The sequence below is a fragment of the Andrena cerasifolii genome, chromosome 4 (genome assembly GCF_050908995.1).
Source record: "Andrena cerasifolii isolate SP2316 chromosome 4, iyAndCera1_principal, whole genome shotgun sequence".
Taxonomy (NCBI): Eukaryota; Metazoa; Arthropoda; class Insecta; order Hymenoptera; family Andrenidae; genus Andrena; species Andrena cerasifolii.
This window is the reverse complement of record NC_135121.1, coordinates 123,733-147,304: the sequence shown is the minus strand read 5'-3', so window position 1 is coordinate 147,304 and position 23,572 is coordinate 123,733. Positions and strand designations below refer to the sequence as shown.

The following is a 23,572-nucleotide window of genomic DNA, read 5'->3' as shown; positions in this document are numbered from 1 at the left end:
TGAAAAGCCTCCGGCGCGTTGACAGTATGAGTTGAGTGTCGTGGAGCCTGGTCAATGCCCAGCCACTCCACGATTCCGGTAGAAAGAATGAATTGGTCGCCGAACGAGGCCCGGTCAACACCCAGCTACCTCGTCCTGACAACGGATAAGGTAAATGTCCCAGTGGTTGGACACTTCCCGGTGATTGGACACTATCACGAATTTCTGTTAATATTAAATTTAAAAACAATATTCACGAAGTTCAGGAAATAAAATAATTATCCTTGTTTATTTTTTATACTAAAAATCATGAAATCAATTCAGAAACATGATATATTAATTGAAAAAATAATATTATTGTGTAGCAATCACGAACTTAATGTATCATGAGAAGCCTTACTAATTGTAAGTGTTCGACTAAGATTGAGAGCGTCTTTCTTAAGTTCGTAAATACTAGCGTGCTTTTATACTAAGTAAAGGTTTTTTAGACTTATTAAAGTCTGTTTAATTGATAGCCACGTATTTTTAAATGATTTTTCGTTTGTTTAATTAAAAACTATCGTGTCCATGCACTAGTACATGAGATCGCCGTTGGCCTAGTCATTGGACGCTTTGTCCAATTACTGGAGCACCATATTTGGAGACGTGGCCCTCTGTTTGGACGTGAGTTAATTTGGAATCAATACCATTGTGTCAGTGTTATTGGGTTGCTGCAAGTAGTTTGAAGCATTTAAATAGTAATGAATTTCTTTAATTTAATTTTTTTTTATTTTTACATATTTTATACATTAATTTTAGATTATGTTCAAAGAACAATCTAATCTAAATTTTGAATAAGAAATTATTTATATACATAATGCCAAAGGGAAAACTAAAAAAGAAACCTTACACACCACAAAATGTGGAAACTGCTGTGAAAGCAGTTCAAAATGGCATGTCATTAAGAGCTGCTAGTGAAAAATATAATATGCCCTGGCGTATAATTTCTATTAAGAATAAGGGAAAGGGGTCTCTAAATGCATCGATGTCCATCAACCTGTTTATGGAACGAAGAAGAAGAAAGACTTTGCGGATGGATCATTTATCTTGGACAGCGAGGATTTCCTGTCACAAAAACCAAACTGCTAGAGAGCGTGCAAGCATTGGTAACAGACCTTGGAAGAGAAACACCTTTTGTGAACAACAAACCAGGTCGTCACTAGTTTGAAGCATTTCTTCGGCGTCATCCTCATCTGTCCAAAAGAATTGCTCAAACTTTGACAAGCACTCGTGGTTCCGTCACGGAGGTAGCACTACGCAATTGGTTTAAACAAGTGCAAGAACATTTGAAAAAACTGAATTTAGTCTCAATTGATCCATCTAGGATATTTAATTGCGACGAAAGTGGTTTTCGACTCTGTCCTGCACTTGGCCATGTAATAGTGAAAAAGGTGCCAAATCAGTGTACACTGTGGTCACTGGTGACGAAGAAGAATGTTTAACAGTGTTATTTATGGTTAATGCTGCGGGAAGTATGCATGCCTATAAGAGAGGGCCATATAATGTGACAAAAAATACCAAAAAGACTGGAGCATGGGTATTTCTGACAAAGGCTGGATAACCACCGAAACATTTTATGAATACATATCAAACATCTTTTATCCGTGGGTACTAAAAAATAACATAATATTTCCTGTAGTTTTGTATGTGGATGGATACTCGTCCCATGTAACCAGGCCTTTGGTGAACTTTTGTCGAACTGTACAAATAGAATTAGTAACACTCTATCCAAATTCAACACATATCATCCAGCCATTAGATGTGCCTGTATTCCACCCCATGAAGAATGTGTGGCGACAAAAAGTTTGTACCTGGAGATTAGAAAATCGATGAGAACGTTTGCGAAAAGAAGACTTTGCTCCATTGTTAAAAACGACTATCGACTCTTTACATAATTTAGAGAACACAATCAAGAATGCTTCAGAACTTGTGGATTGTTGCCATTTTCACCTGATGCTGTTAATTTTAACATCCTGAGTAAGAATAACGAACCAGATGTTGTGCAGATGACTGCTCTAGATTCCAGTACAAGCGAGCAACATGAATATTCAGTTTTACATTAATATTACTTAGCTTTATTTGAGAACTACTAGAATTTGGACTGGCACTTCCGGATTCAAAGAATTATTTCTGTATTGGTTGAAGATCAAGGGAAAATGTGGTACGATTTAATCTTACTTAATAAGTTTTTAGAATAAATATATACTTATATTTATATTTTTTAGAAAAATATTTTTAAATACGTAAGCGGTATAAGTATACTGAAATAAGTAGGTATTATATATTAATATTGTGTTACTTAATAGTAACAATCAATTTTATATTTTCATAAAGTAGGAAAAAGTGTAAGTGCAGAAGTATTACACACAGGTCTTAATAATAATTTAATTTCATGTGAAAATTCTCTTGAACATATAAATGTGCGTTAGGTAATATAAATAATGTGCTTCAACCTTTGGATTTGAATGTGGGATTTGAAAATATTGTTTATTTGAACCTCATTCAGGTGTTGATGTGCATAACAGTAGTACATTAGAGTGAAAGTTGATTAAATAATTTGTACCCATTTTAAAAATATTTTTTTATTTTTCAAGACATGAATCTTTACAGGTAACTTAAATCAAGAATTTATTGGGAACTACATTATAAATTACCGTGATAACCAGAGCTGGGAGCAGGATCTGCCGGCAGCTGCGGTGCAGCCTACTGTCCGCATTCAGCTACGGTTCTGCTTGTCACATTGGTATTCGTGGTACACCTACATACAGTATTGTCTCGTTAGCGACTCGATTTTGTGTACACGATACCGACTCTTCGCTATCCCCACCACTTTTGTTTCACTCTTGCCCGGCGAAAGCTAGAGCGAGATGGAACGAGAGCGAGCGAGAGGCACTGAAAGCGAGCGAGGACAGCAGGAGACACACGACGCGTTGACGTTTTGCCTCGCTCCGTCTTTCGGACGCCTGGCACTCCGTCCTTTGCGTGCACGATGGTCGCAAGCGCTTACCGTGAGCACGAAAACCGCTTCGCAAAATCTTGACCCTGGTTCGGCTCACGGTAATCGCTTGCGACCATCGCGCACACTCGCCGCGCACACAGTGTTCCATCTCGCTCCCTCTTCGACCAGAAAGAAGCGAGAAACGAACACTCGGAATTAGAGCTCCGTTCACGATACGGGCTCAACGCCGGTCCCGACCAGCGAGCCGCTAACGAGACAATACTGTACAGCCGACGATTTTTTTTCGAAGGCACAAGTTTGAGCTGAAATTACTGGAATTGATGCAACATTAATTAAAAAATTTCATATTATACTTCAGGTAATTTTCTTCTCAACAAATAGATGTTGAACATTTATAACTAATTATATGACATGTTCTATACGTACTTGCTCTCGGTATCAAGTACATTGTAAAAAGCCGGGATTAATGTAATGCTAAATTAAAAACTCCTATTCATATTACAGGTCATTTTTTCCCCCTATACAATAAAAATTTCGTCAATATACTCAAAACATAGAAAAGCATTACGTACAATATTATGGCTGGTACTATATGCCGGCCTGTGTGCATCAATTATTAATGCATGGGGCAGAAAAAGTACAATATGCTAATAAGTCCAATTGGGTATCTTTCTGAGGAAGCTCAGGAAATCCGACATAAAGATTTTAAGAGAATCAGATGGGAAAATACTCGAAAATGTTCCCAATTTGGATGAGCTAAAAAAACTAAAAATTTAGACCTCGAAGCTGAGGAATTAATAAGTCATCTTGCAAACATTAACTTAACTGTAGGGATATAGGATTTTCCAAACACGTGCTCGCATTCGGGGTTCGATAATAAAATCACTTTTAGTAGAAGGAAAAATAAAGTAAATATATTTGAACACAGAATTACCGAACGAATTATTGCACTTCCTTGTACTGTGCCCGGATGGAAAGAAATCGGTTGAAGTGTCTCAGCGGCAAGAGGGGTTCTTCGCTTGCATTGCCTCCCGCCGCCCGTGTTCCGTTTGCTTACTTTGTATTCGTTGACATTGTCGCGCCGACCAATAGGGATATACTATTCGGACCCTAGAGTTTCTCGACCGACTTCATTCCATTCAGGCATAGTAGAAGCATGAAGAAAAATAAAATATACGATTGCGCAGTATTTTACCGATTCTTAACAGAATAGTTTTACACACACGTTTTTACTCTTTGGATGATTACTCTTACAGACCAAGAGGACGGAAGTGAGATCACGCTCGCATTACATCCGGGCCGGTGCCCTTGTTCTAGAACGTTCTATTAGTTCGCCGCGCACTCTATATATCGCTCGCCAAAATATGAGAGTTGTTTAGCGGCGCTATCGTTTTCAACAATAACAACGCGACAATAGGTGCATATTGCATATATATTAATAATAACACCTCGTATATCATGTATCCCTTCTGCTCAACTATCCCATCTTTACCCTACGGACTGACCGAACGTTGATAACTTTAAACACTAATAATTTGAACAGTGGGACGAGAGCAGAAATGATCGGTGCGTGATTATTTAGACGAGGGTGTGCTGAAAATATTGCGATTGGTCCGAAAATGGAACTTTTTGGCGTTTCGAAGATATTCCTTGTCAAATTTGAAAAATGTCGCTGTTTTCGTAACTGCATATAAAATTATTTTTTAATAGATTGTTTATATTAGTTACTAATAAAAGAAGATATTTATCGCAAAAGTCTGGTCTTTAATTTAAACAAACCGATTTTTTACTACTTTCCTTTATTATTCGACTTTTACTTATAACATGGAATTGAAAAGTTTCCCAAACATTTTAATTAAACCACTGTAAAGGGCATTAAATAAGGTAGCAAATGAACAGAATTAAATTTTTTTATCACAAATCAGTTAAAAAAAATTGAAAAATAAATAAATGTAAAAAATATTAAATTATACAACATTAGAAAGGAATAATTTTTTCCTGTTTTTTGGCGCAAATTTCATTAAGATATCTTAAAAAAAGACCCAAAAGGCGGCAAATTTTAAATCCGGCCCACTGTGCGACACCCGTATCAGTAGGTGTCCACTTCACCCATGAGGTACTATTATCGATGCATTTTTTTTGTCAGTGGTATCCCCTGTAGGCCTATTTCACTGTGACGCGTAATAAAAAATAGATTGGAAAAACGCCTTTTACTATCAAAATTTTGGTCTAGCTTGGTAATCTGGAGTTCCTGAGGTCGCTCGGTACGAATCCCAAGTGAAAATTGCAAAAAAAAGTATTTGTAATTACCAAAGAAAAAGCTACATTAATATTAAAACATTTTTATTTTAATGTTTAATGACCATGAAATTTGGTAGGTAGGTTCCTATTGGCCCCTAGGTACTGGCTAAGAATTTTTTTTAAATAAACTCCCTCCCCTTCACCGAAAAAACATATATAATATAATGTATATATAGGATATCTACGTTATTGCGACAGACAGGAGCGTATTTCCCGCCTTGACCGCGGGGCGGCCACAAGCGCCGCGAGCGTACTCACGGGTGAAAATTCGGCGGGACCAAGGTATTAAGATCGCTGCGAACGGAATCGAGAGCTCTCGTTGTACCAATCGATTATTCCAGTTATTTTGGAATTTTTACAATTATTATTATATGTTTTCCTTCTGTTTTATTTTTCTGTTTAAGAGAGAAGGAAATTTTTGTTTTCGCTTACCCCAATTAATTTTAAATTTTTACATTTATTATTATTATTATTATTATTATTATTATTATTATTATTATTATTATTATTATTACAGTTTTCCTTTTTTTCTTTTTCTGTTTTAAGAGGGCAGCAATTTATTAATCTTCTATATATATATATATATATAAAATTCAAATCAAATACTACCACTGACAATCACGGTTTCTCTGGAACCAATGATATCTATGACTATGAAATTTGGAAGGTGAGTTCCCCTTGGCCCCTAAGTGCTCGCTATATAACACGAAGGGACGTTCAGGAACCCAGAAATTGAGAAAATTATAAAGCTTGCTGTGCAAGTAGAGTAGTTCATCCGTAACGCAACCCTATTTTTTGTTGCTGCCATAGTGCAGCTTTTGGGTTTGAAATCACTCTGAAAAAAGGAGAATTTTCTTTTCCGTGGAATATCTCGAGAACGGTGAGAGATTTCAAAGTTTAAACAAAAGTTGCATCCCTTTTCTATATCTATAAAAGTGCATAAAAATGATTCTCGAAAAATCCTTATTTTTCAAGTTACCCCCACCATCAACTCTTAAAATTAAGGTTTTGTATTTTGTAAATATACAAATATTGTGCGCAAACATCTTTTTAGCATAAGATAATCATTATTATACCCATTATAAGCGGTTAGAAGAAAATTGTATACTTTGGTGCCAATGCGTAACCTGAAGATAAAGTCCGATAAAAAAAAATCCAGCTTCGGCAACTTTTGACACCTACATCAATATTATATCTGAAAAAAATATATTTTCGCTCCACCCAAACGTACTGTTTTTTTTTTCAATAATTGAAAGCTGACTAAAATTTATATAAATAATAATTTAAATATTGCTTTAAGAAATCATTTTATTAATGGAACCTGATAAAATGGACTTCAAATTCGATAATAGGTGTTTTATTTGTTTACAAGATAAAATATAACACAAACTATTTATATATATGAAAAGAGATTATCCAGAGGCCTTCGGCATATATTTTCAAAATACAAAAACTTAATTTTAAGGGTTGGTGGTGGGGACAACTTGGAAAGTGTCGTTTTTTTCTAGAATTATTTTTACGCAGTTTTGTAGATATAAGACAAGGATGCAACTTTTGCTTAAACTTCTTTTCAATATCTTTCACCGTCCTCAAGATATTCCGCGGAAAAGAAAATTCTGCATTTCTTCAAGGGGTAATTTCACTCCCAAAAACTGCACCATGGCACCGACACAAGATAGGGTTGCGTTACAGATAAACTACTGTACTTGCACACCAAGTTTAATAATTTTCTGAATTTCCGGGTTTCCGAACGTCCCTGGTAGGAAATCTTTTTAGAAAATTCCCTCCACATCATCGAAAAAAGATAGATAACCCGCAATACACCCACTTTTATTACGACGCTTATTTTTAAATTTAGGATTTAATGAGTTTATTAACAAAGCTTAGTAATCAGATTATCATATTAATAAACAATAAGATGCCTCTTCACCAAAACTGAATATACAACCCGCATAACTCATAGGTTTAGTATGTCCTGTTTTCTTTATAACAATAACTCAGAACCTCTTTCTTTTTGAAGTCGGCTAAAAAATGTGTGACGAAGCAATGTCACGTCGCACAGTGTTTCGACGTAAGTGCCCTAACACTTTTTAAAAAAGAATATAAATATGCATCGATAGGTGTATAGAAAATATGCAATTCCATTTAAAAAAATTAGGTGATCTTGATTTTTTATTGAATAAAATTTTTTTTATTAATTTTTACTTTTGAAATTTGTTGTCAACTGAATACTGACTCACTTTTGTTGGAATTTTTTTTCATCAGTTTCGCAGAAATACCTGAAAATGGATTTGGAAGACAAATATCATAACTTTGTACTCATTCAAAATTTGTCTAGTATTTGATTTGTAATTTTCATTACGTAGTACGTACAACATAAAAAATAACATAAAAATGAAAACATTAATAAAAAAAATTAAATAACAATATAAATAATAATAAATTGGAAAAATTTGTTTGTCATATTAAATCAGAATCGGACTCGGAACATGTGTCTGTGTTTGTATCATCTACTATCAAGTACTTTATTATGTCTGAGTTTTTTTCAATTTAATATGGTTTGTCCTATATTTTGATATGTGTGGATCAGAATTTATTAAAAGTACTTGGAACAAATCTTTATTAGTATTAATTCCGGAATTTTTCCTGGTGTGATAATGCTTCTCGCAAGTATCTTATTTCCTTATGACGGGCTTCCAAGGCTTCTTTCGATAATTTGCCTATTGGCACTAAAACTTTTGAAATAATATCTATTCCATGTATTAACAATTTGTGCATTGTAACAGACATATTGTACGATAGATAATTTGTCACGTAAATTCTTCTTGTTTCGTCAATTAATGTCTGAAGTTCTATTATGTTGATTTTCTGACCTGCTGAAATTACCCTCAATATAATCCCTAAATTGTATATTAGTTTATAATTAACACCTGTTATGTCTGAACTAGTTGTAGGATCTTTAAAAAATCTGTGAGCAGTATTGCCGTTTAGTGTTTCTTTTTGTCATTAATGTCTCCAAATCCAACTTTCGGCATATCTACTAATAACTCTTTCTCGAAATTGGTCTTGCATTTGTTTTTTATTTTCAGCTAAGAGCTTTTTGTTCTTTTCCCCCCTGGCTTGCCTCTTTTTAAAAGGTAATCTATATGCAATATGAAATATATTTTCAAAACATCTGATCCATAGATGATAGCCCATATTGATACATCCCTTCATTTGAGGTTTTATTAAAAACTGCAGCAGTGTTCCTTTCCCTTGGTTTTGCACCGCAGATATAGCAAACTTGAGTGGAATTTGCCTTTAATATGATATTGCATATGCTGTCATCTATCATTGTAAAACGTACGTCAAAAACAACAATTACTATAGCGTCGTTTTCGCCAATAGTAGTAGGATTCAAATCTAATATGGCTTTTTTAAAATTATCGTATTCCTGTTCAAATAGAGCTGACGATTCTTTGGTAAATAGGAACTTAAGAGGTCTGCATAACAACGTAAATGAGGGAATTTCATTTCCCCATATTATACATTTTTTATCATTATCCTACATATGAATGGCGAAGCCGCATTTCACTAAAAGTGTCACTGATTAAACATTTCTGTGTAGTATCAATTCAAGAATCGATGAAGCTGTCTGATTCATCAGTTCTTGCATCTTTATTTCAGCACTAATTTCAGTAATTTTATATTCACTTGGTAAAAGTGATTCCTTATACTCTTTTATTTTCAAATAAGAAGGAAAAGTCTCTGGGTGTGATAAATTCATTTTTCGACCTAAAAGTTTATACTGTCTTACTGACAACTTTAAATCTAGACATAAAGCTAATGCCTCAATCTTTGAAAAACTTTTATTGTGATGCGTTAATCTATTTGATAACTGAGCAGGAAATTACAGTTCTTCACCTGATCGTGTTTGAAGTAACTCAGCGACTTTATGTCTTTTATATGTTTGAGTATATTGTGTGAAATCTTTAAGCGGTCTTCCTTTTTCCGATGTGACATTGCTTGGTCCAGCCTGATTTAAATTTATATAATCAATTACACGTTCATTTATAGTAATTTTCGTTGCAAGCCATATGGCATGTTGTTCATAAACTCTGTCATACATTCTATTGCAACTGCTGTATTTTCTTTTTATTTTACAATGAAAAAATTTTGATATTTCGTTAATGCTTTTCTTAACCCAATTAGGCGTGTCAGTAAAATACAAGTCTTGTTCAATGAAATTTGATAAAGCAATAATTTTATTGGAAATGGCACTTTACCATATTTCGAAACTTTTACCGTACGTGACGGAGTGACATTGCTCTAAAATAAAAGTAAATGTGTGAAACACAGCATTTTTCAATTTGAAGTCAGATATTATTAAATAATTTTATTACATATAGTTCGTTTAGTCAATAATGCATTACCATACATCGATTGACCACTCATATTGTTGTTTTCGTTGGACAATCCCTAAAACGGTCGCTTAAATGCTACTCTCGGAAATGTTGACACGGCTCTGGTTCGCTCGCGACTGTCGTCCTGGCCATCCAGGGTACCCCTCCTGACCCTGGGCCCAATGTCTTCGATGATCCTCTACCAACACAATTGCCAGATCGCCCTCTCATATCTCCAGCTCTTCCTATCGCGAGACGTAAATCGCCGTACCGCGATAAAAACAAGGCGCGGCCCGCCAATATCCTACATTTTCTTCTACACTTTCTTTTACTTGTAACCACAGGTTCAGCAGTAAGTCTATACAGGGTGTCCGCGGGAAGACTGAACAGCTGGATATCTCCTGATGTATTGGAGGTAACAAAAAAAAATATATGGCGCTGCATGGTTCGAGGGGGCCAATTTATTAGCACAGATGATTTTTTTTCGATTATTATTTTAAAAGATACGACGGTCAAGTTCGTTTTTTTAAATGGAACTATTTTTTTGAAGAGGTGAGTTGATAGTGCGTTCCAAGACAAATTCAATAAGCATTAAATGTATACACTTGATTTCCACTGGTTTTTGATATATTGCGCTTGCAAATTTACTGATTTTCACTGGAAGAAAACCCGCTGAAATAGCAAGGACCGGGGATGGTCTTGCTGTGGCCTTGCCTGTTGAAACAGATACCTACCTGCCAAAGGTCTGGGTTAGGAATGGCAGGCCCAAAGGCTGGACAATTCTTTTCCGTCAGAAATGCTACTTACTAATGTTAATGTTTCAAAACGTCATAATATTTACTGAATTTCCTCATTCAGACTCAATTTTCAACTTCAATAGTCTTTTATTTCGCACTTGCTTCTACGCTCGGATAGCCGGTTCTTTTGGAAGGGATGTAAGTTCGATTAGTCCGATTTGCATGATATTTGGTATGCATTTAAGCGAAAGAACATAAGGAATCCATCGGCATCATTTCCATATCAATACGATAAGGGATAAAGAATTTCTTACTACGCTGCAATGAATATTTTACAGCTTCACTCCGTGACTGCGGGGGGTCGACCTGCATTCGCTACGGTCGGCCGAGGATTCATATCTGTTTCAGAAAAACTGAATTGTTTATTGTTTACGATATCGATATGGAAATGATGCCGATGAATTTCTTATGTTCTTCCGATTAAAAGCATACCAAATATCATGCAAATCGGACTAGTTTTACACAAGCAATTTGTATTCCTTATGTAAAAGTTGTTTGAGAGCGCTCGGTAGCGCCTGATAATGTAAGCGAGCCCGAGCGTGCTAGGGGAGTTGATTGTCGATCATTGGACGAGTGACGCGTTAGCGAGAACGCAATTGTGAACGCGAAGTGTGAGCGTGAACGGGTAAGAGACCCAACTACCCCCCGTGTAATCGGTCTGCGCGAAGTAGGGCGTAAGTTCGATCATTGTCAGTACTCCTGCCCAAGAGGAATACGATTTACTTTAATATTATAGTACATGTGTGTTTTGCAATAAAGTGTTTCTATCGTCACCTGAATTTAACAACTGGCATCCAGACAGCTACGCTCCTACAATCCACCGGCAATACGCCTCGTGGTGAGAGACACAGGAAGAAAAGGGGTAGCCCGCTGTCGACGCGTGATCCTCTCCAAAAATTCGAACAGATCCCTTATCTCTCGAGTATAAACATGAGCTCCAATATCAAAACAAAAGCATGTGTTGGCGTATTATTCCATGCGAGAGAAGGTGGGCATTGGAGAGGTGGTATTGTTGTGAAGAGGGTCTCTTCAAAAGAACAACCGTTTGGGAGGGATGCAAATCCGATTGGTCCTAATACAATCTTCTCCCTATAGTTTAGAAATTTGGTCTAGCAATTTTCACACCTCCTAACCTAACCAATCGAACTTGCATCCCTCCCAAAAGAACCGGCCATCCGAGCGTAGAAGCAAGTGCGAAATACAAGACTATTGAAGTTGAAAATTGAGTCTGAATGAGGAAATTCAGTAAATATTATGACGTTTTGAAACATTAACATTAGTAAGTAGCATTTCTGACGGAAAAGAATTGTCCAGCCTTTGGGCCTGCCATTCCTAACCCAGACCTTTGGCAGGTAGGTATCTGTTTCAACAGGCAAGGCCACCCGTGGCGCCAGCAAAACCACCCCCGGCCCTTACTATTTCAGCGGGTTTTCTTCCAGTGAAAATCAGTAAAATTACAAGCGCAATATCTAAAAAACCAGTGGAAATCAAGTGTATACATTAATGCTTATTGAATTTGTCTTGGAACGCACTATCAACTCACCTCTTCAATAAAAATAGTTCCACTTAAAACACCGAACGTGACCATCGTATCTTTTAAAATAATAATCGAAAAAAAATTCGTCTTCGCTAATAAATTGGCCCCCTCAAACCATGCAACGCCATATTTTTGTTATTTTGTTATCTCCAATACATTAGGAGATATCCAGCTGTTCAGTCTTCCCGCAGACACCCTGTATAACTATAATACTACAATAATACTATGGAAACTAACTATTCGAAATTAATAGTTTAATAATGACAATTAATAATAATAAAAACTTTAATCATATTACAGACTATAACACTATGTATAACACTATTCAGCTGTGTATTGCCTGTGACTGCTCTTCCAGAACTGAAGACAGCATCCACGATGAACGACTGCCGATGCATTGTATAAACAAAACCGCACGAGTGGACCCTACGCTACGCGGCGTGCCGGGCGTAGCACGCGCCTGAGCAGTGAACGTTTCAATGATTTCGGCTATTTTCTCCGTTTCGAGAATATTCGGGCAGTTGAAATTGACGTTAATATAAAGGTTCATGTTCCCTCAATTAATATACAAAAAATCACGGAGGTACTTTTTGGTACTTTTTTTAAAACTCAAGTCAAAGATGATAAACTTTAACATAAAAAAATGGGGACAAATTGTTGATATTGCAAAAAAGTTTTTCGGCAGCTGGGAAGGGCATATAATACTAACTATAACTTATAAAAATCAAATCAATCAGATAAAATTCGACAAATAGCACGTGTTTAAAGAAACGCACCGAAAATTGAAATAAATTTCAAGCATCATTTTTGACAACAAAGTAAGAGGAACTTGCCGGGCACCCGGAGCACGGTGCCATACAGGTGTTCTGCCGGAGACGCGCCGGTGTCGAGGCGGACGTGGTTTCACAACCCTAACAGTACAGTGGACAGAACATGGTTCCACTGCTGGTTGGCATGGCACATTATCGTCGCCTTAAGCGTTTGGTGCCATCGCTCTACCATCCCGTTTGACGTAGGGTGGTACGCAGACGTGCGTATGCGGTGACAACCAATCAACGAAAGCAGCGCGGCGAACAGCTGGGACTCAAACTGTGCGCCCTAGTCGGTTGTAATGGTGCTCGGTAAAGCTCTCGAAAGGCTGATTACACGCAGACTCTCGACTGTATTCCTAAGCCAGGACTACTGCTCTGATCGACAATACGGATTCAGGCCTGAACGATCCACGGAAGACGCGTTGGTAAAGTTCAGGGAATTGATATCTGGTCGAGAGGAACGGTACATTCTGGCGCTCTCCTTCAACATTTCCGGAGCATTCGACAATGTTTGGTGGCCGAGCGTACTCAAGAAATTGAAGGAGTGAAGCTGCCCCCGAAATCTTTATAGACTAATGGTCGACTATTTCGCCGATCGGCAAGTTGTTATGGTCAGCAGCTCCGATAGCGTGCGGAAGAAAGTCACCAAAGGCTGCCCGCAGGGGTCAATCCTCGGTCCGAGCTGCTGGAACCTAATCTTTGATGAAGTTCTGCAGCTGCTTTCGAACACCGGGCTGTGAGAGCCCATCGCCTACGCGGACGACCTGCTCGTGATTGTCTACGGCAATTCGCGACAGGAACTGCAGCAAAAAGGCCAAGAAGCGGCGCTCGTGATCTCCGAGTGGTGCGCCACTCAGAAATTAACGCTGTCTGCGGCTAAAACCGAGATGATTCTCTTGAAATGTTCCCTGAACAGAGAAAGACCTCCTGCGATAAAGATTTATGGGAAGAATGTGGCACTCAAGCCCACTATCAAGTGGTTGGGTGTCTACATTGACCAAGGAATGGGTATTAATTCCCATGTCAAAAATATATGTGCCAAATCCGAACGAACGTTTTACACGCTAGCGAGGCTCGCTCGCGCCAACTGGGGATTGAGACATCCGACCTTGCGTACTCTGTATACGGGTCTGTTCGTCCCAATCATAGCATACGCCGCCGCAGGCTGGGCAGATCTCCTCGACGTCAAGAAATGTTCCAAACTTCTCGGGTCGCAGAGGCGGATTCTGATCAGTACCATTAAGGCCAACCGTACGGTGTCGACCGACGCGATCACTGTGATCGCGGGAGAGATACCGGTGGACCTTGTGTTAGCGGAGCGCGCGTCGAGCTATAAAGCCCAGAAAGCAATAAGCACCGAGATTGGAGAACGTCGAATAAGTCACGCCGAGTTGGCGTCTGGAGATGTCTTCGTAGCCACGGCAAAAGCGAAGGTACGGAGAGATATCCTTGCAATGTGGCAATCGAGATGGTCGGCCTCAACGAAGGGAAGGATTACCTTCCGATTCTTCAAAGACGTTCGGGACCGCCAGGAAACACGCTGGCTGATAATTGACCACTATACGACGCAATTCCTAAGTGGACACGGAGACTTCCGAGCGAAACTAGAGGAATTCAACTTGGTGGAGGATGGGATATGTGCATGTGGGGGGAACGAAACTTCGACCCACGTCCTTTTCCACTGTCCAAAGCACAATGAGGCGAGAGAACTCCTGAAGCAAGCCGTGGAAGCCAGCGGCCAGCAATGGCCTGTAGTTGAAGCCGGACTTGTATCGAACGACGACCTATCACGGGAGTTCCGGAACTTCGCCAAAACGGTGCTCACCACCAAATCTCGAACGCAAAACGCCGTGCAGTAAGATACTACTCAGCAATGACAACTTGAACGCCGAAAGACCGAAGGAAATGCTTGTGACTCTGCCTTCGCGTAGCCCCCACTGTTAAGTTCTAGACGGTTTCTGGGTGATCCTCGTCCGGAATGAACTAAATGAGTCATTACCTCTTAACGAGGACGGTCATCCCTTCTACCCCTGTTGTCGGGAATAGGAAGGGAGTATTTCCAAGCTCCCCGAGGAAGTGGTCAGCTAACCACTTCGAACACTTGGAGGTATAAGCAGTAAAATCTGCTCTAGGTACTCCAAAGCTGTGGACTTGTCCCGCGGAAGCTTATACAGAATAGATGGTCGGCTGTAATGACCTCGGGCGCTCCGTATCGCGAAATCCACTAGTCGTAGAATGCCCTCGCCACGGTTCGTGCCGAAATCTCGCCAAGCGGCATCGCCTCGATGCAACGCGTGAATCGGTCGATGAGCGTGGGGCAGTAGCGATGCCGGTCGTGCTCCGGCAGCTGTCCGATTAGGTCGATGTGTACGTGTTTAAATCTCCCGCCCGGTGCGACTATCGGAGCGGGAGTCATCTTTACGTGTCGCGATATTTTAGATTGCTGGCAATCAACGCAGTTTTTGCACCAGCGCGCGATGTCCTGATGCATATTAGGCCACACGCACCTTTTCCTGATTAGTCGGTCCGTGACCTTCGCGCCCGGGTGAGCGAGGTTAAGGAAAGTCTCGAAAACCCGTTGACGCACCGATGCCGGGATGTATGGCCGAATAGCTTCGCCGGTCATTTCATAGTGCAAGGCTGTGTGGGACGGTCCCTACACAATTTTGCGCATTGACAACTTATAATCGGGCGATTTCTAGATTTCCCTGAGTTCTGGGTCGTTCTCCTGTTCCTTCGCGAGCTCGCTCAGGTCAAGCTCGATCAGAAGTCGCAGCGCTTTGATCCGCGAGAGCGGGTCCGCGACGACATTTTCCCCACCGGGGAGGTACTCGACGCGAGTTGTGAATTGGGCAACGTACAACAGTTGGCGAGCCTGCTGCGGAGATGCCTTTTCCTTGCGCTGCATAAACGCGTACATAAGAGGTTTGTGGTCGGTTACAACTTTGAACTTGCGACCCTCTAAAAAAATGGTTAAAGTACTTAACCGCTTCCTAGACCGCGGCCAACTCGCGGTCGTAGGCACTGTACGCACGCTGAGCCGGGCTAAATCTACACGAGAATAACGCGAGGGGCCGCCACGATCCGCCGACAGCCTGCTCGAGGGCCGCGCCCATAGCGAAATCGGATGCGTCCGTTACCACGCGCGTTTCCGCCACATCGGAAGGGTACGCCATTATTGTCGCATTTGAGAGGTCTTTCTTGACCTGAGATCTTTCAAGGTCCTGAGCTGATGGCCTCAACTATCTGGTCCGCGACTGCCGCGATATCCTGCAGCTCCGCGACGTTGGAGGCTGCGAGGATGTCCCTACATTGCATAGGCAGATGCTCTAAAAATATTGCTTTGATGACAGAGTCATCGCATCTCCCGTCGTTCAAATTACGAAGACGCATTAGGATGTGAGTCGGTTTCCCATCGGTCCTTACCAGTTTGATTACTTGTCCTTACTTGTCCTTTTAACAACTGACGCAGTTGAGTCTCGGCCGACATAGCGTACGTGGCTAGGATCCGTTCTTTGATTTGAGTATAGGGCCTTTCTAAGTCCGGCGATGTGATCCCTGCAGCACGGAATCACCACGGCGTCGAGCGTGGCTATGACCGTATCGGCCTGCGTTCGTTCGTTGGTAAGGCGCGTGGTTGGTAGCGTGAGAGGACAAGAAATACGCAAATTTCGTTTTCAAATAAGGCATAAACGAAAAGGTAATTTAAAAAAAAAATGTTCGACAAGTGATCATAATTCGTTATTGAGGTAAAAATCCGTAGTTTAATTACGGCCAACATAACTAAATTCAAAAAATAATATTAGGTGTATAAATAAATTCTTTCAAACTGGATTTACATAATCAGTATAAAGCAACCGAATTTATATCGCAGTGATATTCGTAAGCTACCAGAAAAATGGCAAAAGGTAATTAAGCATAATGGCAATTATTTCGATGATTGAGTTGTTTTCATATTTTCTACATCAAACTGTTATTGAACCCTAAAATCGAACAGAATTTATTTCTACACCTAATAATCACTAATAAATTAAATAACACTCACCCCTACAGGTATTCCTTTCCTTTCTTTCCTCCCTTTTCGGAAACCTGTGTCACTAAGTAGGTCACTGTGCCGATCCTGGTCATCGGTGGACGAAAAGATTCATGGTAGGGTTGCGTCCAGAGCTCAGCTGATCGTAGGTATACGACACCACCCGAAGGTAAGGATCGCAACGTCAAGTGCGTCCGGTTTAATGTACAGAATATTCACGTCACTGCATGGCCACTAACACTGATCACTTAATTTATTTTTCATGGAACGTGTTGTTCTTAGGTATTAAAAATTGGTGGCCCCGAAAGGGGCCGATTACTGTTAGTTGAGCAATTGCTCGAGGTGACCACCCTCAGCGTCTATGCATGCCTTGCGGCATCATTGATCCCGTTGAGAATATCTTGACGGCAAACGCCGAATCGTACCCTCGCTTGGGGTTTGGATGTGCGGGTATTCCCGTGCAAACGCTCGCACAGTAGCACTTGCGTCCCCGTTGTTCCGGGCGTACACCCAGAACATCGCGTAATATTCTTGAGCGGAGAACATTTTTGGTACGAGATTGCTAGCTGACTGACAGGATTTTTTCCAAGCAACTTCCTCTACCCCCAAGTAGTTTCTCTCGTTGCATTATGAGTTAACTCCCACCAGAACAAGAGGCTTTAGGTAAAAAGAAGCCAGCACATTTTCGAAACACCCGTGCTTTGCAGAAGTGCAACGAACGACCCATCCTATACTTTCACATAAGTCCGCGCTCCGTCCTTTTACGGCCATTGTACCCGTTGCTTCGAGATAGACAGCAGACACCACATGTTTCGGTTCGAAAGGGCCCGAAAAGAAGAGAAACAGAAAGTCTTCGAGTTGCTACATAGAAAAAAAGGCATACTATTCCTGTTTCCGTTTTCCGATACCCTGAGTTCACGTCTGCTACGAGGCGGAACCAGCTAAGCCATAAATTATCGAAAACAAATCGTTCTCTACCGCCGACTCGCAGGGCAGTACGGTCATAAACCGCGACCCTGGCGAAATGCTTTGGCCCATCAGCCTGATTAATTTTAAATACGTCTCGCGGAGAGACACAGGAAGAATGGGGGTAACTCGCTGACTGTACGTAGTCCCACCTGCTTCATCCTTCCTTCCAATTAAAGGCAGATCCCTTATCTCTCGAGTATAAGCATGCGCTCGAATTTCAAAACAAAAGCACGCGTTGACGTATTTCGTGCGAGAAAAAGTGGGCATGATGTCTATTGAGCTGAGGATTATTGATACACAACACGTAAGGTCTAGCTTTTATTGAATACAATGGAGATCTTTAGGTTAGATGTAACGTTCGGCGTTTGCATAGCCTTTTGGTACTGAAAGCGACCACGCACGGTGGTCACGTCGACGGCGCTGGCTATAGACTATAAAGCAATAAATTGCAGAGTGCAATCCAAGAACAACAATGTCCGATTAGTCGCAACCTAAAAAAATCTGCCCTGCATCCCTCCCAAACGGCCACTGTTTTGAAGAGGCTTCTTCACAGCCATGTCTCCTCTACAAGGCCCACCAGTACAAACACGCGCTCGAATTTCAAAACAAAAGCACGCGTCCGATTGGTCCTAATCTAACCAATCTGCCCTGCATCCCTCTGAAGCGGACCCTGTCTTGAAGAGGCCCACTTCACAGCAATATCTCCTCCCCGAAGCCCACCTTCTCTCCCACGGAATACGTCAACGCGTGTTTGGTTCTGAAATTTAAGCGCGTGTTTATACTGGACCTTGGGGAGGAGACATGGCTGTGAAGAAGGCCTCTTCAAAACAGTGGCCGTTTGGGAGGGATGCACGGCAGATTGGTTAGGTTATGACCAATCGGACTTCATGCCCACCTTTTCTCGCACGGAATACGTCAACGCGTGCTTATACTCAAGAGATAAGGGATTTGCATTTAATTGGAAGGAAGGACGAAGCAGGTGGGACTACGCGCAGTCAGCGAGTTACCCCCTTTCTTCCGGTGACTCTCCGCGAGACGTATTTAAAATTAATCAGGCTGATGGGCCAAAGCATTTCGCTAGGGTCGCGGTTTATGACCATATTGTCCTGCGAGTCGGCGGTAGAGAACGATTTGTTTTGGGTAATTTACGGCTTAGCTGGTTCCGCCTCGTAGCTGACGTGAACTCAGGGTATTGGAAAACGGAAACAGGAATGGTATGCCTTTTCTTCTTTATAGCAACTCGAAGACTTTCTGTTTCTTTTCTTTTCGGGCCCTTTCGAACCGAAACACGTGGTGTCTGCTGTTTATCTCGAAGCAACGGGTACATTGGCAGTAAAAGGACGGAGCGCGGACTTATATGAAAGTGTAGGATGGGTCGTTCGTTGCACTTCTGCAAAGCACGTATGTTTCGAAAATGTGCTGGCGTCTTTTTACCTGATACCTCTTTTCCTGGTAGGAGTTAACTCATAATGGAACGAGGGTAACTACTTGGGGGTAGAGGAAGTTGCTTGGAATAAATCCTGTCAGTCAGCTAGCAATCTCGTCCCAGAAATGTTCTCCGCTCAAGAATGTTAGGCCATGTTCTGGGTGTACGCTCGGATCAATGGGGACGCAAGTGCTACTGTGCGAGCGTTTGCACGGGAATACCCGCACATCCAAACCCCAAGCGAGGGTACGATTCGGCGTTTGGCGTCAAGATTATTCTCAACGGAGTCAATGTTGCCGCAAGGCGTGCATAGCCGCTGAGGGTGGTCACATCGAGCAACTGCTCAACTAACAGTAATCAGCCCCTTTCGGGGTCACCAATTTTATAACGTAGGAACAACACGTTCCATGAAAAGTAAATTAAGTGATCAGTGTTAGTGGCCGTGCAGTGAAGTGAATATTCGGTACATTAACCCGGATGCACTTGACGTTGCAACCCTTACCTTCGGGTGGTGTCGTATACCTGCGTTCAGTTAAGCACAGGGCGCAACCCTACCATGAATCTTTTCGTCCACCGATGACCAGGATCGGCACAGTGACCTACTTAGTGACACAGGTTTCCGAAAAGGAAGGAAAGAAAGGAAAGGAATGCCCGTAGGGGTGAGTGTTATTTAATTTATTAGTGATTATTAGGTGTAGAAATAAATTCTGTTCGATTTTATGGTTCAATAACAGTTTGATTTAAAAAAAAAAAAAGCAACTCAATCATCGAAATAATTTCCATTATTGTTAATTACCTTTTGCCATTTTTCTGGTAGCTTACGAATATCTTTTATCTTAATATCTTAAGTTAGTTTATACCGATTATGTAAATCCAGTCTGAAAGAAGTTATTCATACACCTAATATTATTTTTTAAATTTAGTTATGTTGGCCGTGATTAAACTACGGATTTTTACCTTATTAACGAATTATGATCACTTGTCGTACATTTTTTGTAACATTACCTTTTCGTTTATGCCTTATTTGAAAACGAAATATGCGCATTTCTTGTCCTCTCACTTCAAACAATTATTATTTAAGATTCTGCTTTAAAATAAAACTGTGTAACGCGGTTTCCTTCGGTGCATGCCGATTTGCTTGTTCGTACCTTCGGAGTACAAGCGCAGCCGCCTACCGCGTAGCCAACGCTACCACGGGAGCTTGGGCGGAAGGCGCGCGCTCTGATTGGTCGGGGTTTTTTGTTAATACCTCGTTAACGATGCTTCGGACAATATTTTCGCTAAGGAAAAAGTTGTTTCAAATTACCCCCTGATTCACCCCTATCAAGGAACTCCGACATTTTTGGTACACTCCGTATATGAAATGGACTTTAGTGTAATTTTTATTCGCATTAATTTATTTTAAATGAATATGATTTACATTAGATCACATAAATATTGATGAAAAATGTCTTTTTGCAGGAACTTATGGATCACTTGCGGTCTGTATATGGTCCGATCTTGGATCTGCAGAATCTTGAAGAAACATTTCTTACACGTACTACAAAAGAATATGAGACACGATTAGTGGAAAATAGTTCTACAAGTACTACTTATGTACCATCAAATCGATTAGAGTTTACTGGCACCACTGATTCAGAAGTAACTAAACGTCAAAGCACTTTTCTGAAATATCTAAATACACTTGCCATTCAGCTGAGATTGCTTTCAAGAACATATCAGGTAATATTTAATTTAAATGATATTTTAGAAAATTCCGATCCCATTTTTAATGAAAGTGAATTAAAATTTCCGATCACCTCGTATACAGTGTGGTCCGTTTATCACTTGCACCTAAAATATCTCCGTTACTTTTAATCAGAGTAAAGTGTCTCAAGTGGAATCATTCAGTTCAAAATGGTCCGTATTATGATTGGTAGAATACTCTTCAAGTTTATTTCTTTTTGCGAGATTTCAAAATTATCGATATTTCTAATAAAATAAAGATTGCACTCGATACAACTATATTATAACTTTTATTACTACTTTTTCACGCAACGGCGTGAAGGTACCGCGTTGTGAGGTACAGAACACAAAAGCGGAAGCTCGTCGCATTCCAATACATAAGGCATCAAAACAATAGTTCTTATTCTTATAGCTAGGTGTCACCATAAGTATGAATGTACTTTCACTTAACACCCCTCTTTACACTTATGTACATATTTACATTTGGTTATAAACATCAAAATAATAGAAAACTTTATTCTACATATAATGTTCAACATATGCCTAAACTTAATAAACTTCGTTTATCCCAACGCCTTAGTAAATATGTCGGCTATGTTATTTCCCGAGTTTACTTTGACAATATTAATAATTCCCTTTATATAATCTTCGTTTATAAACTGGTAATCTCGAATTCTTAGAGAAATTTCTGTATTTGTCACAGCACCTGAATTGTCTTCATATACTTTAACAGGTTTCTTTGTTAGTATACTCAGAAATTTGCAAATGCCGTGTATAAAATTTATTTTTGTAACTGCTTCTGACATCGCTATGTATTCGGCAAAGGTAGACCATTTACTAACAGACCCCGTTTACGCGATCTTCAATAAATCGCATTTCCAAACAACCGTATCACAAATCCGGATGTCTCCGGCCCAGTCAGCATCTACATAACAGTCTAAGATATCGGCATTGTGATATTTATTGTAAGTTAACTTGAGGTCTTTGGTAGCGTATAAATATTTTATTACTCTAATTACGTATTTAAAGTGCATTTCGCTGTAACAATTTTGGAATCTACTTAAATAATTAACACTAAACGACATATCTGGTCTTGTTCCACAGCTTATGTATAAAAGTGCTCCAATTAAATTTCGATACTTACTTGAGATTTGCCTTTTGGATCATCAGCGGGATCTAACTTCAAGTTAACTTCCATTGGCGTATAATATATTAAGGTACAAAAAAGAGCGCCAAGTATACGCGCGCAAAGAACGGTAAATTAATAATCCCATAAAAAAGAATCCCATTTAAAAACATTGTAAATTAATATCTTTACAAAACTAATGATATACATAAATGGCGCCAATTATAACAACGACTATTTGTACAAACAATCCGATTTAAATTGAATAAAAGATTCATCACTGTAAGAAACAAAGAAGATAATAATATTAAGCAGATATATTTTTATAGAAATATATATTTCAATACGAATAAATATTTAATTCAAAATACTTGGCGTTGCGAATCCAAAAAATGTTAATTGTCTTTTTATTAATAATAAAACAAGACAAGACACCACTAAGACAACAAAGAAAGAAAAATATTAATGCAATTTATACATATTTATTCAATTTAGCAACACCAATTCGGAGCTCAGCGCCAAGTATTTAAATCCGATTGTTTGTACAAATAGTCGTTGTTACAATTGGCGCCATTTTTGTATATCATTAGATTTGCAAAGATATTAATTTACGACAATGTTTTTAAATGAGATTCTTTTTGATGGGATGTTAAGGTTATCAGGAGGTCTTGGAAGGATCTTCAATCGGTTAAGATTTGGATAAACTTTGTAACTCTTTTTTGTACCTTTTTTTTTTAGTGTTTATTGATGTCTGGAAAATTTGTTCACCCCCTGGGGGTTATTTTTTTTTAATATATTGTATTGTCATCCAAACTACGCACGTCTGCAAAGCTTCAAGACAATTGGATGGGTGAAATTGGTTTAAATTTGAGTTTTCAGATATGAACCAAACATACAAGAAGCAAACAGAGGATCGAAGCTGAATGAAATCGTTTAATTAATATAATACTATGTCACAATAATTTTTTTTCTTTGATGTACATCACACTGCATTATCTTCTGCTTCGATTATCTGTAAATATACAGGGTGTAAACGCTATACGTAGCGATATTTTATGGGGTGGTAGAGGAGGTCCATTCGAACATAAAAGTCCTATGACATAGTGTCCGATCTATCTCCATTTTACAGTAATAATGCCTTAAAGTTAACATGTCTATACGCTAAATTAATAGTTGCAGGATTCCATAATTTTGCAAATACATTGGAGACTACCAGTAGAGTAAAAGGGTCTGAATACATTTTGTTGTATCTCGTATAGTTTAGCTGTTATAAAGGTTTAAACATCGGAGATGTTTGCGGAAATGATCGTCGCTACATGCACACAGATGAGCCGTAGCACAAAGACCGCCCGTTGCGAGCTGTTCCAGATGAATGACCCAGTAAAAAGATAGTAGGGACCCCTTCTTACAGTAGCGGTCCCATTGAGGATCTGTTTGGAGTGGCGGAGGCACTTAGGGTCGTCAGCTAGAAAATAACAAACAAGTGA

At 39.6% G+C, this 23,572-nt stretch overlaps 1 protein-coding gene and 1 pseudogene across 6 annotated transcripts in view; both read left to right on the top strand.

Annotated features, from left to right (window-relative positions):
- The window catches only part of Grip91 (gamma-tubulin complex component 3), a 192,008-nt gene that overhangs the window by 136,050 nt on the left and 32,386 nt on the right, over positions 1 to 23,572 (top strand). For all 5 annotated transcript variants that reach the window (XM_076810377.1, XM_076810378.1, XM_076810376.1 and 2 more), the window contains one exon: positions 20,696 to 20,956. In XM_076810377.1, the coding sequence (XP_076666492.1) occupies positions 20,696 to 20,956 (261 nt within the window). The remainder of the gene's footprint in view (positions 1 to 20,695; positions 20,957 to 23,572) is intronic.
- Positions 149 to 1,851, top strand: LOC143367913 (uncharacterized; annotated as a pseudogene). Its single transcript, XR_013085115.1, has 3 exons — positions 149 to 695; positions 778 to 1,454; positions 1,531 to 1,851. The product of XR_013085115.1 is annotated as an uncharacterized LOC143367913 (transcript).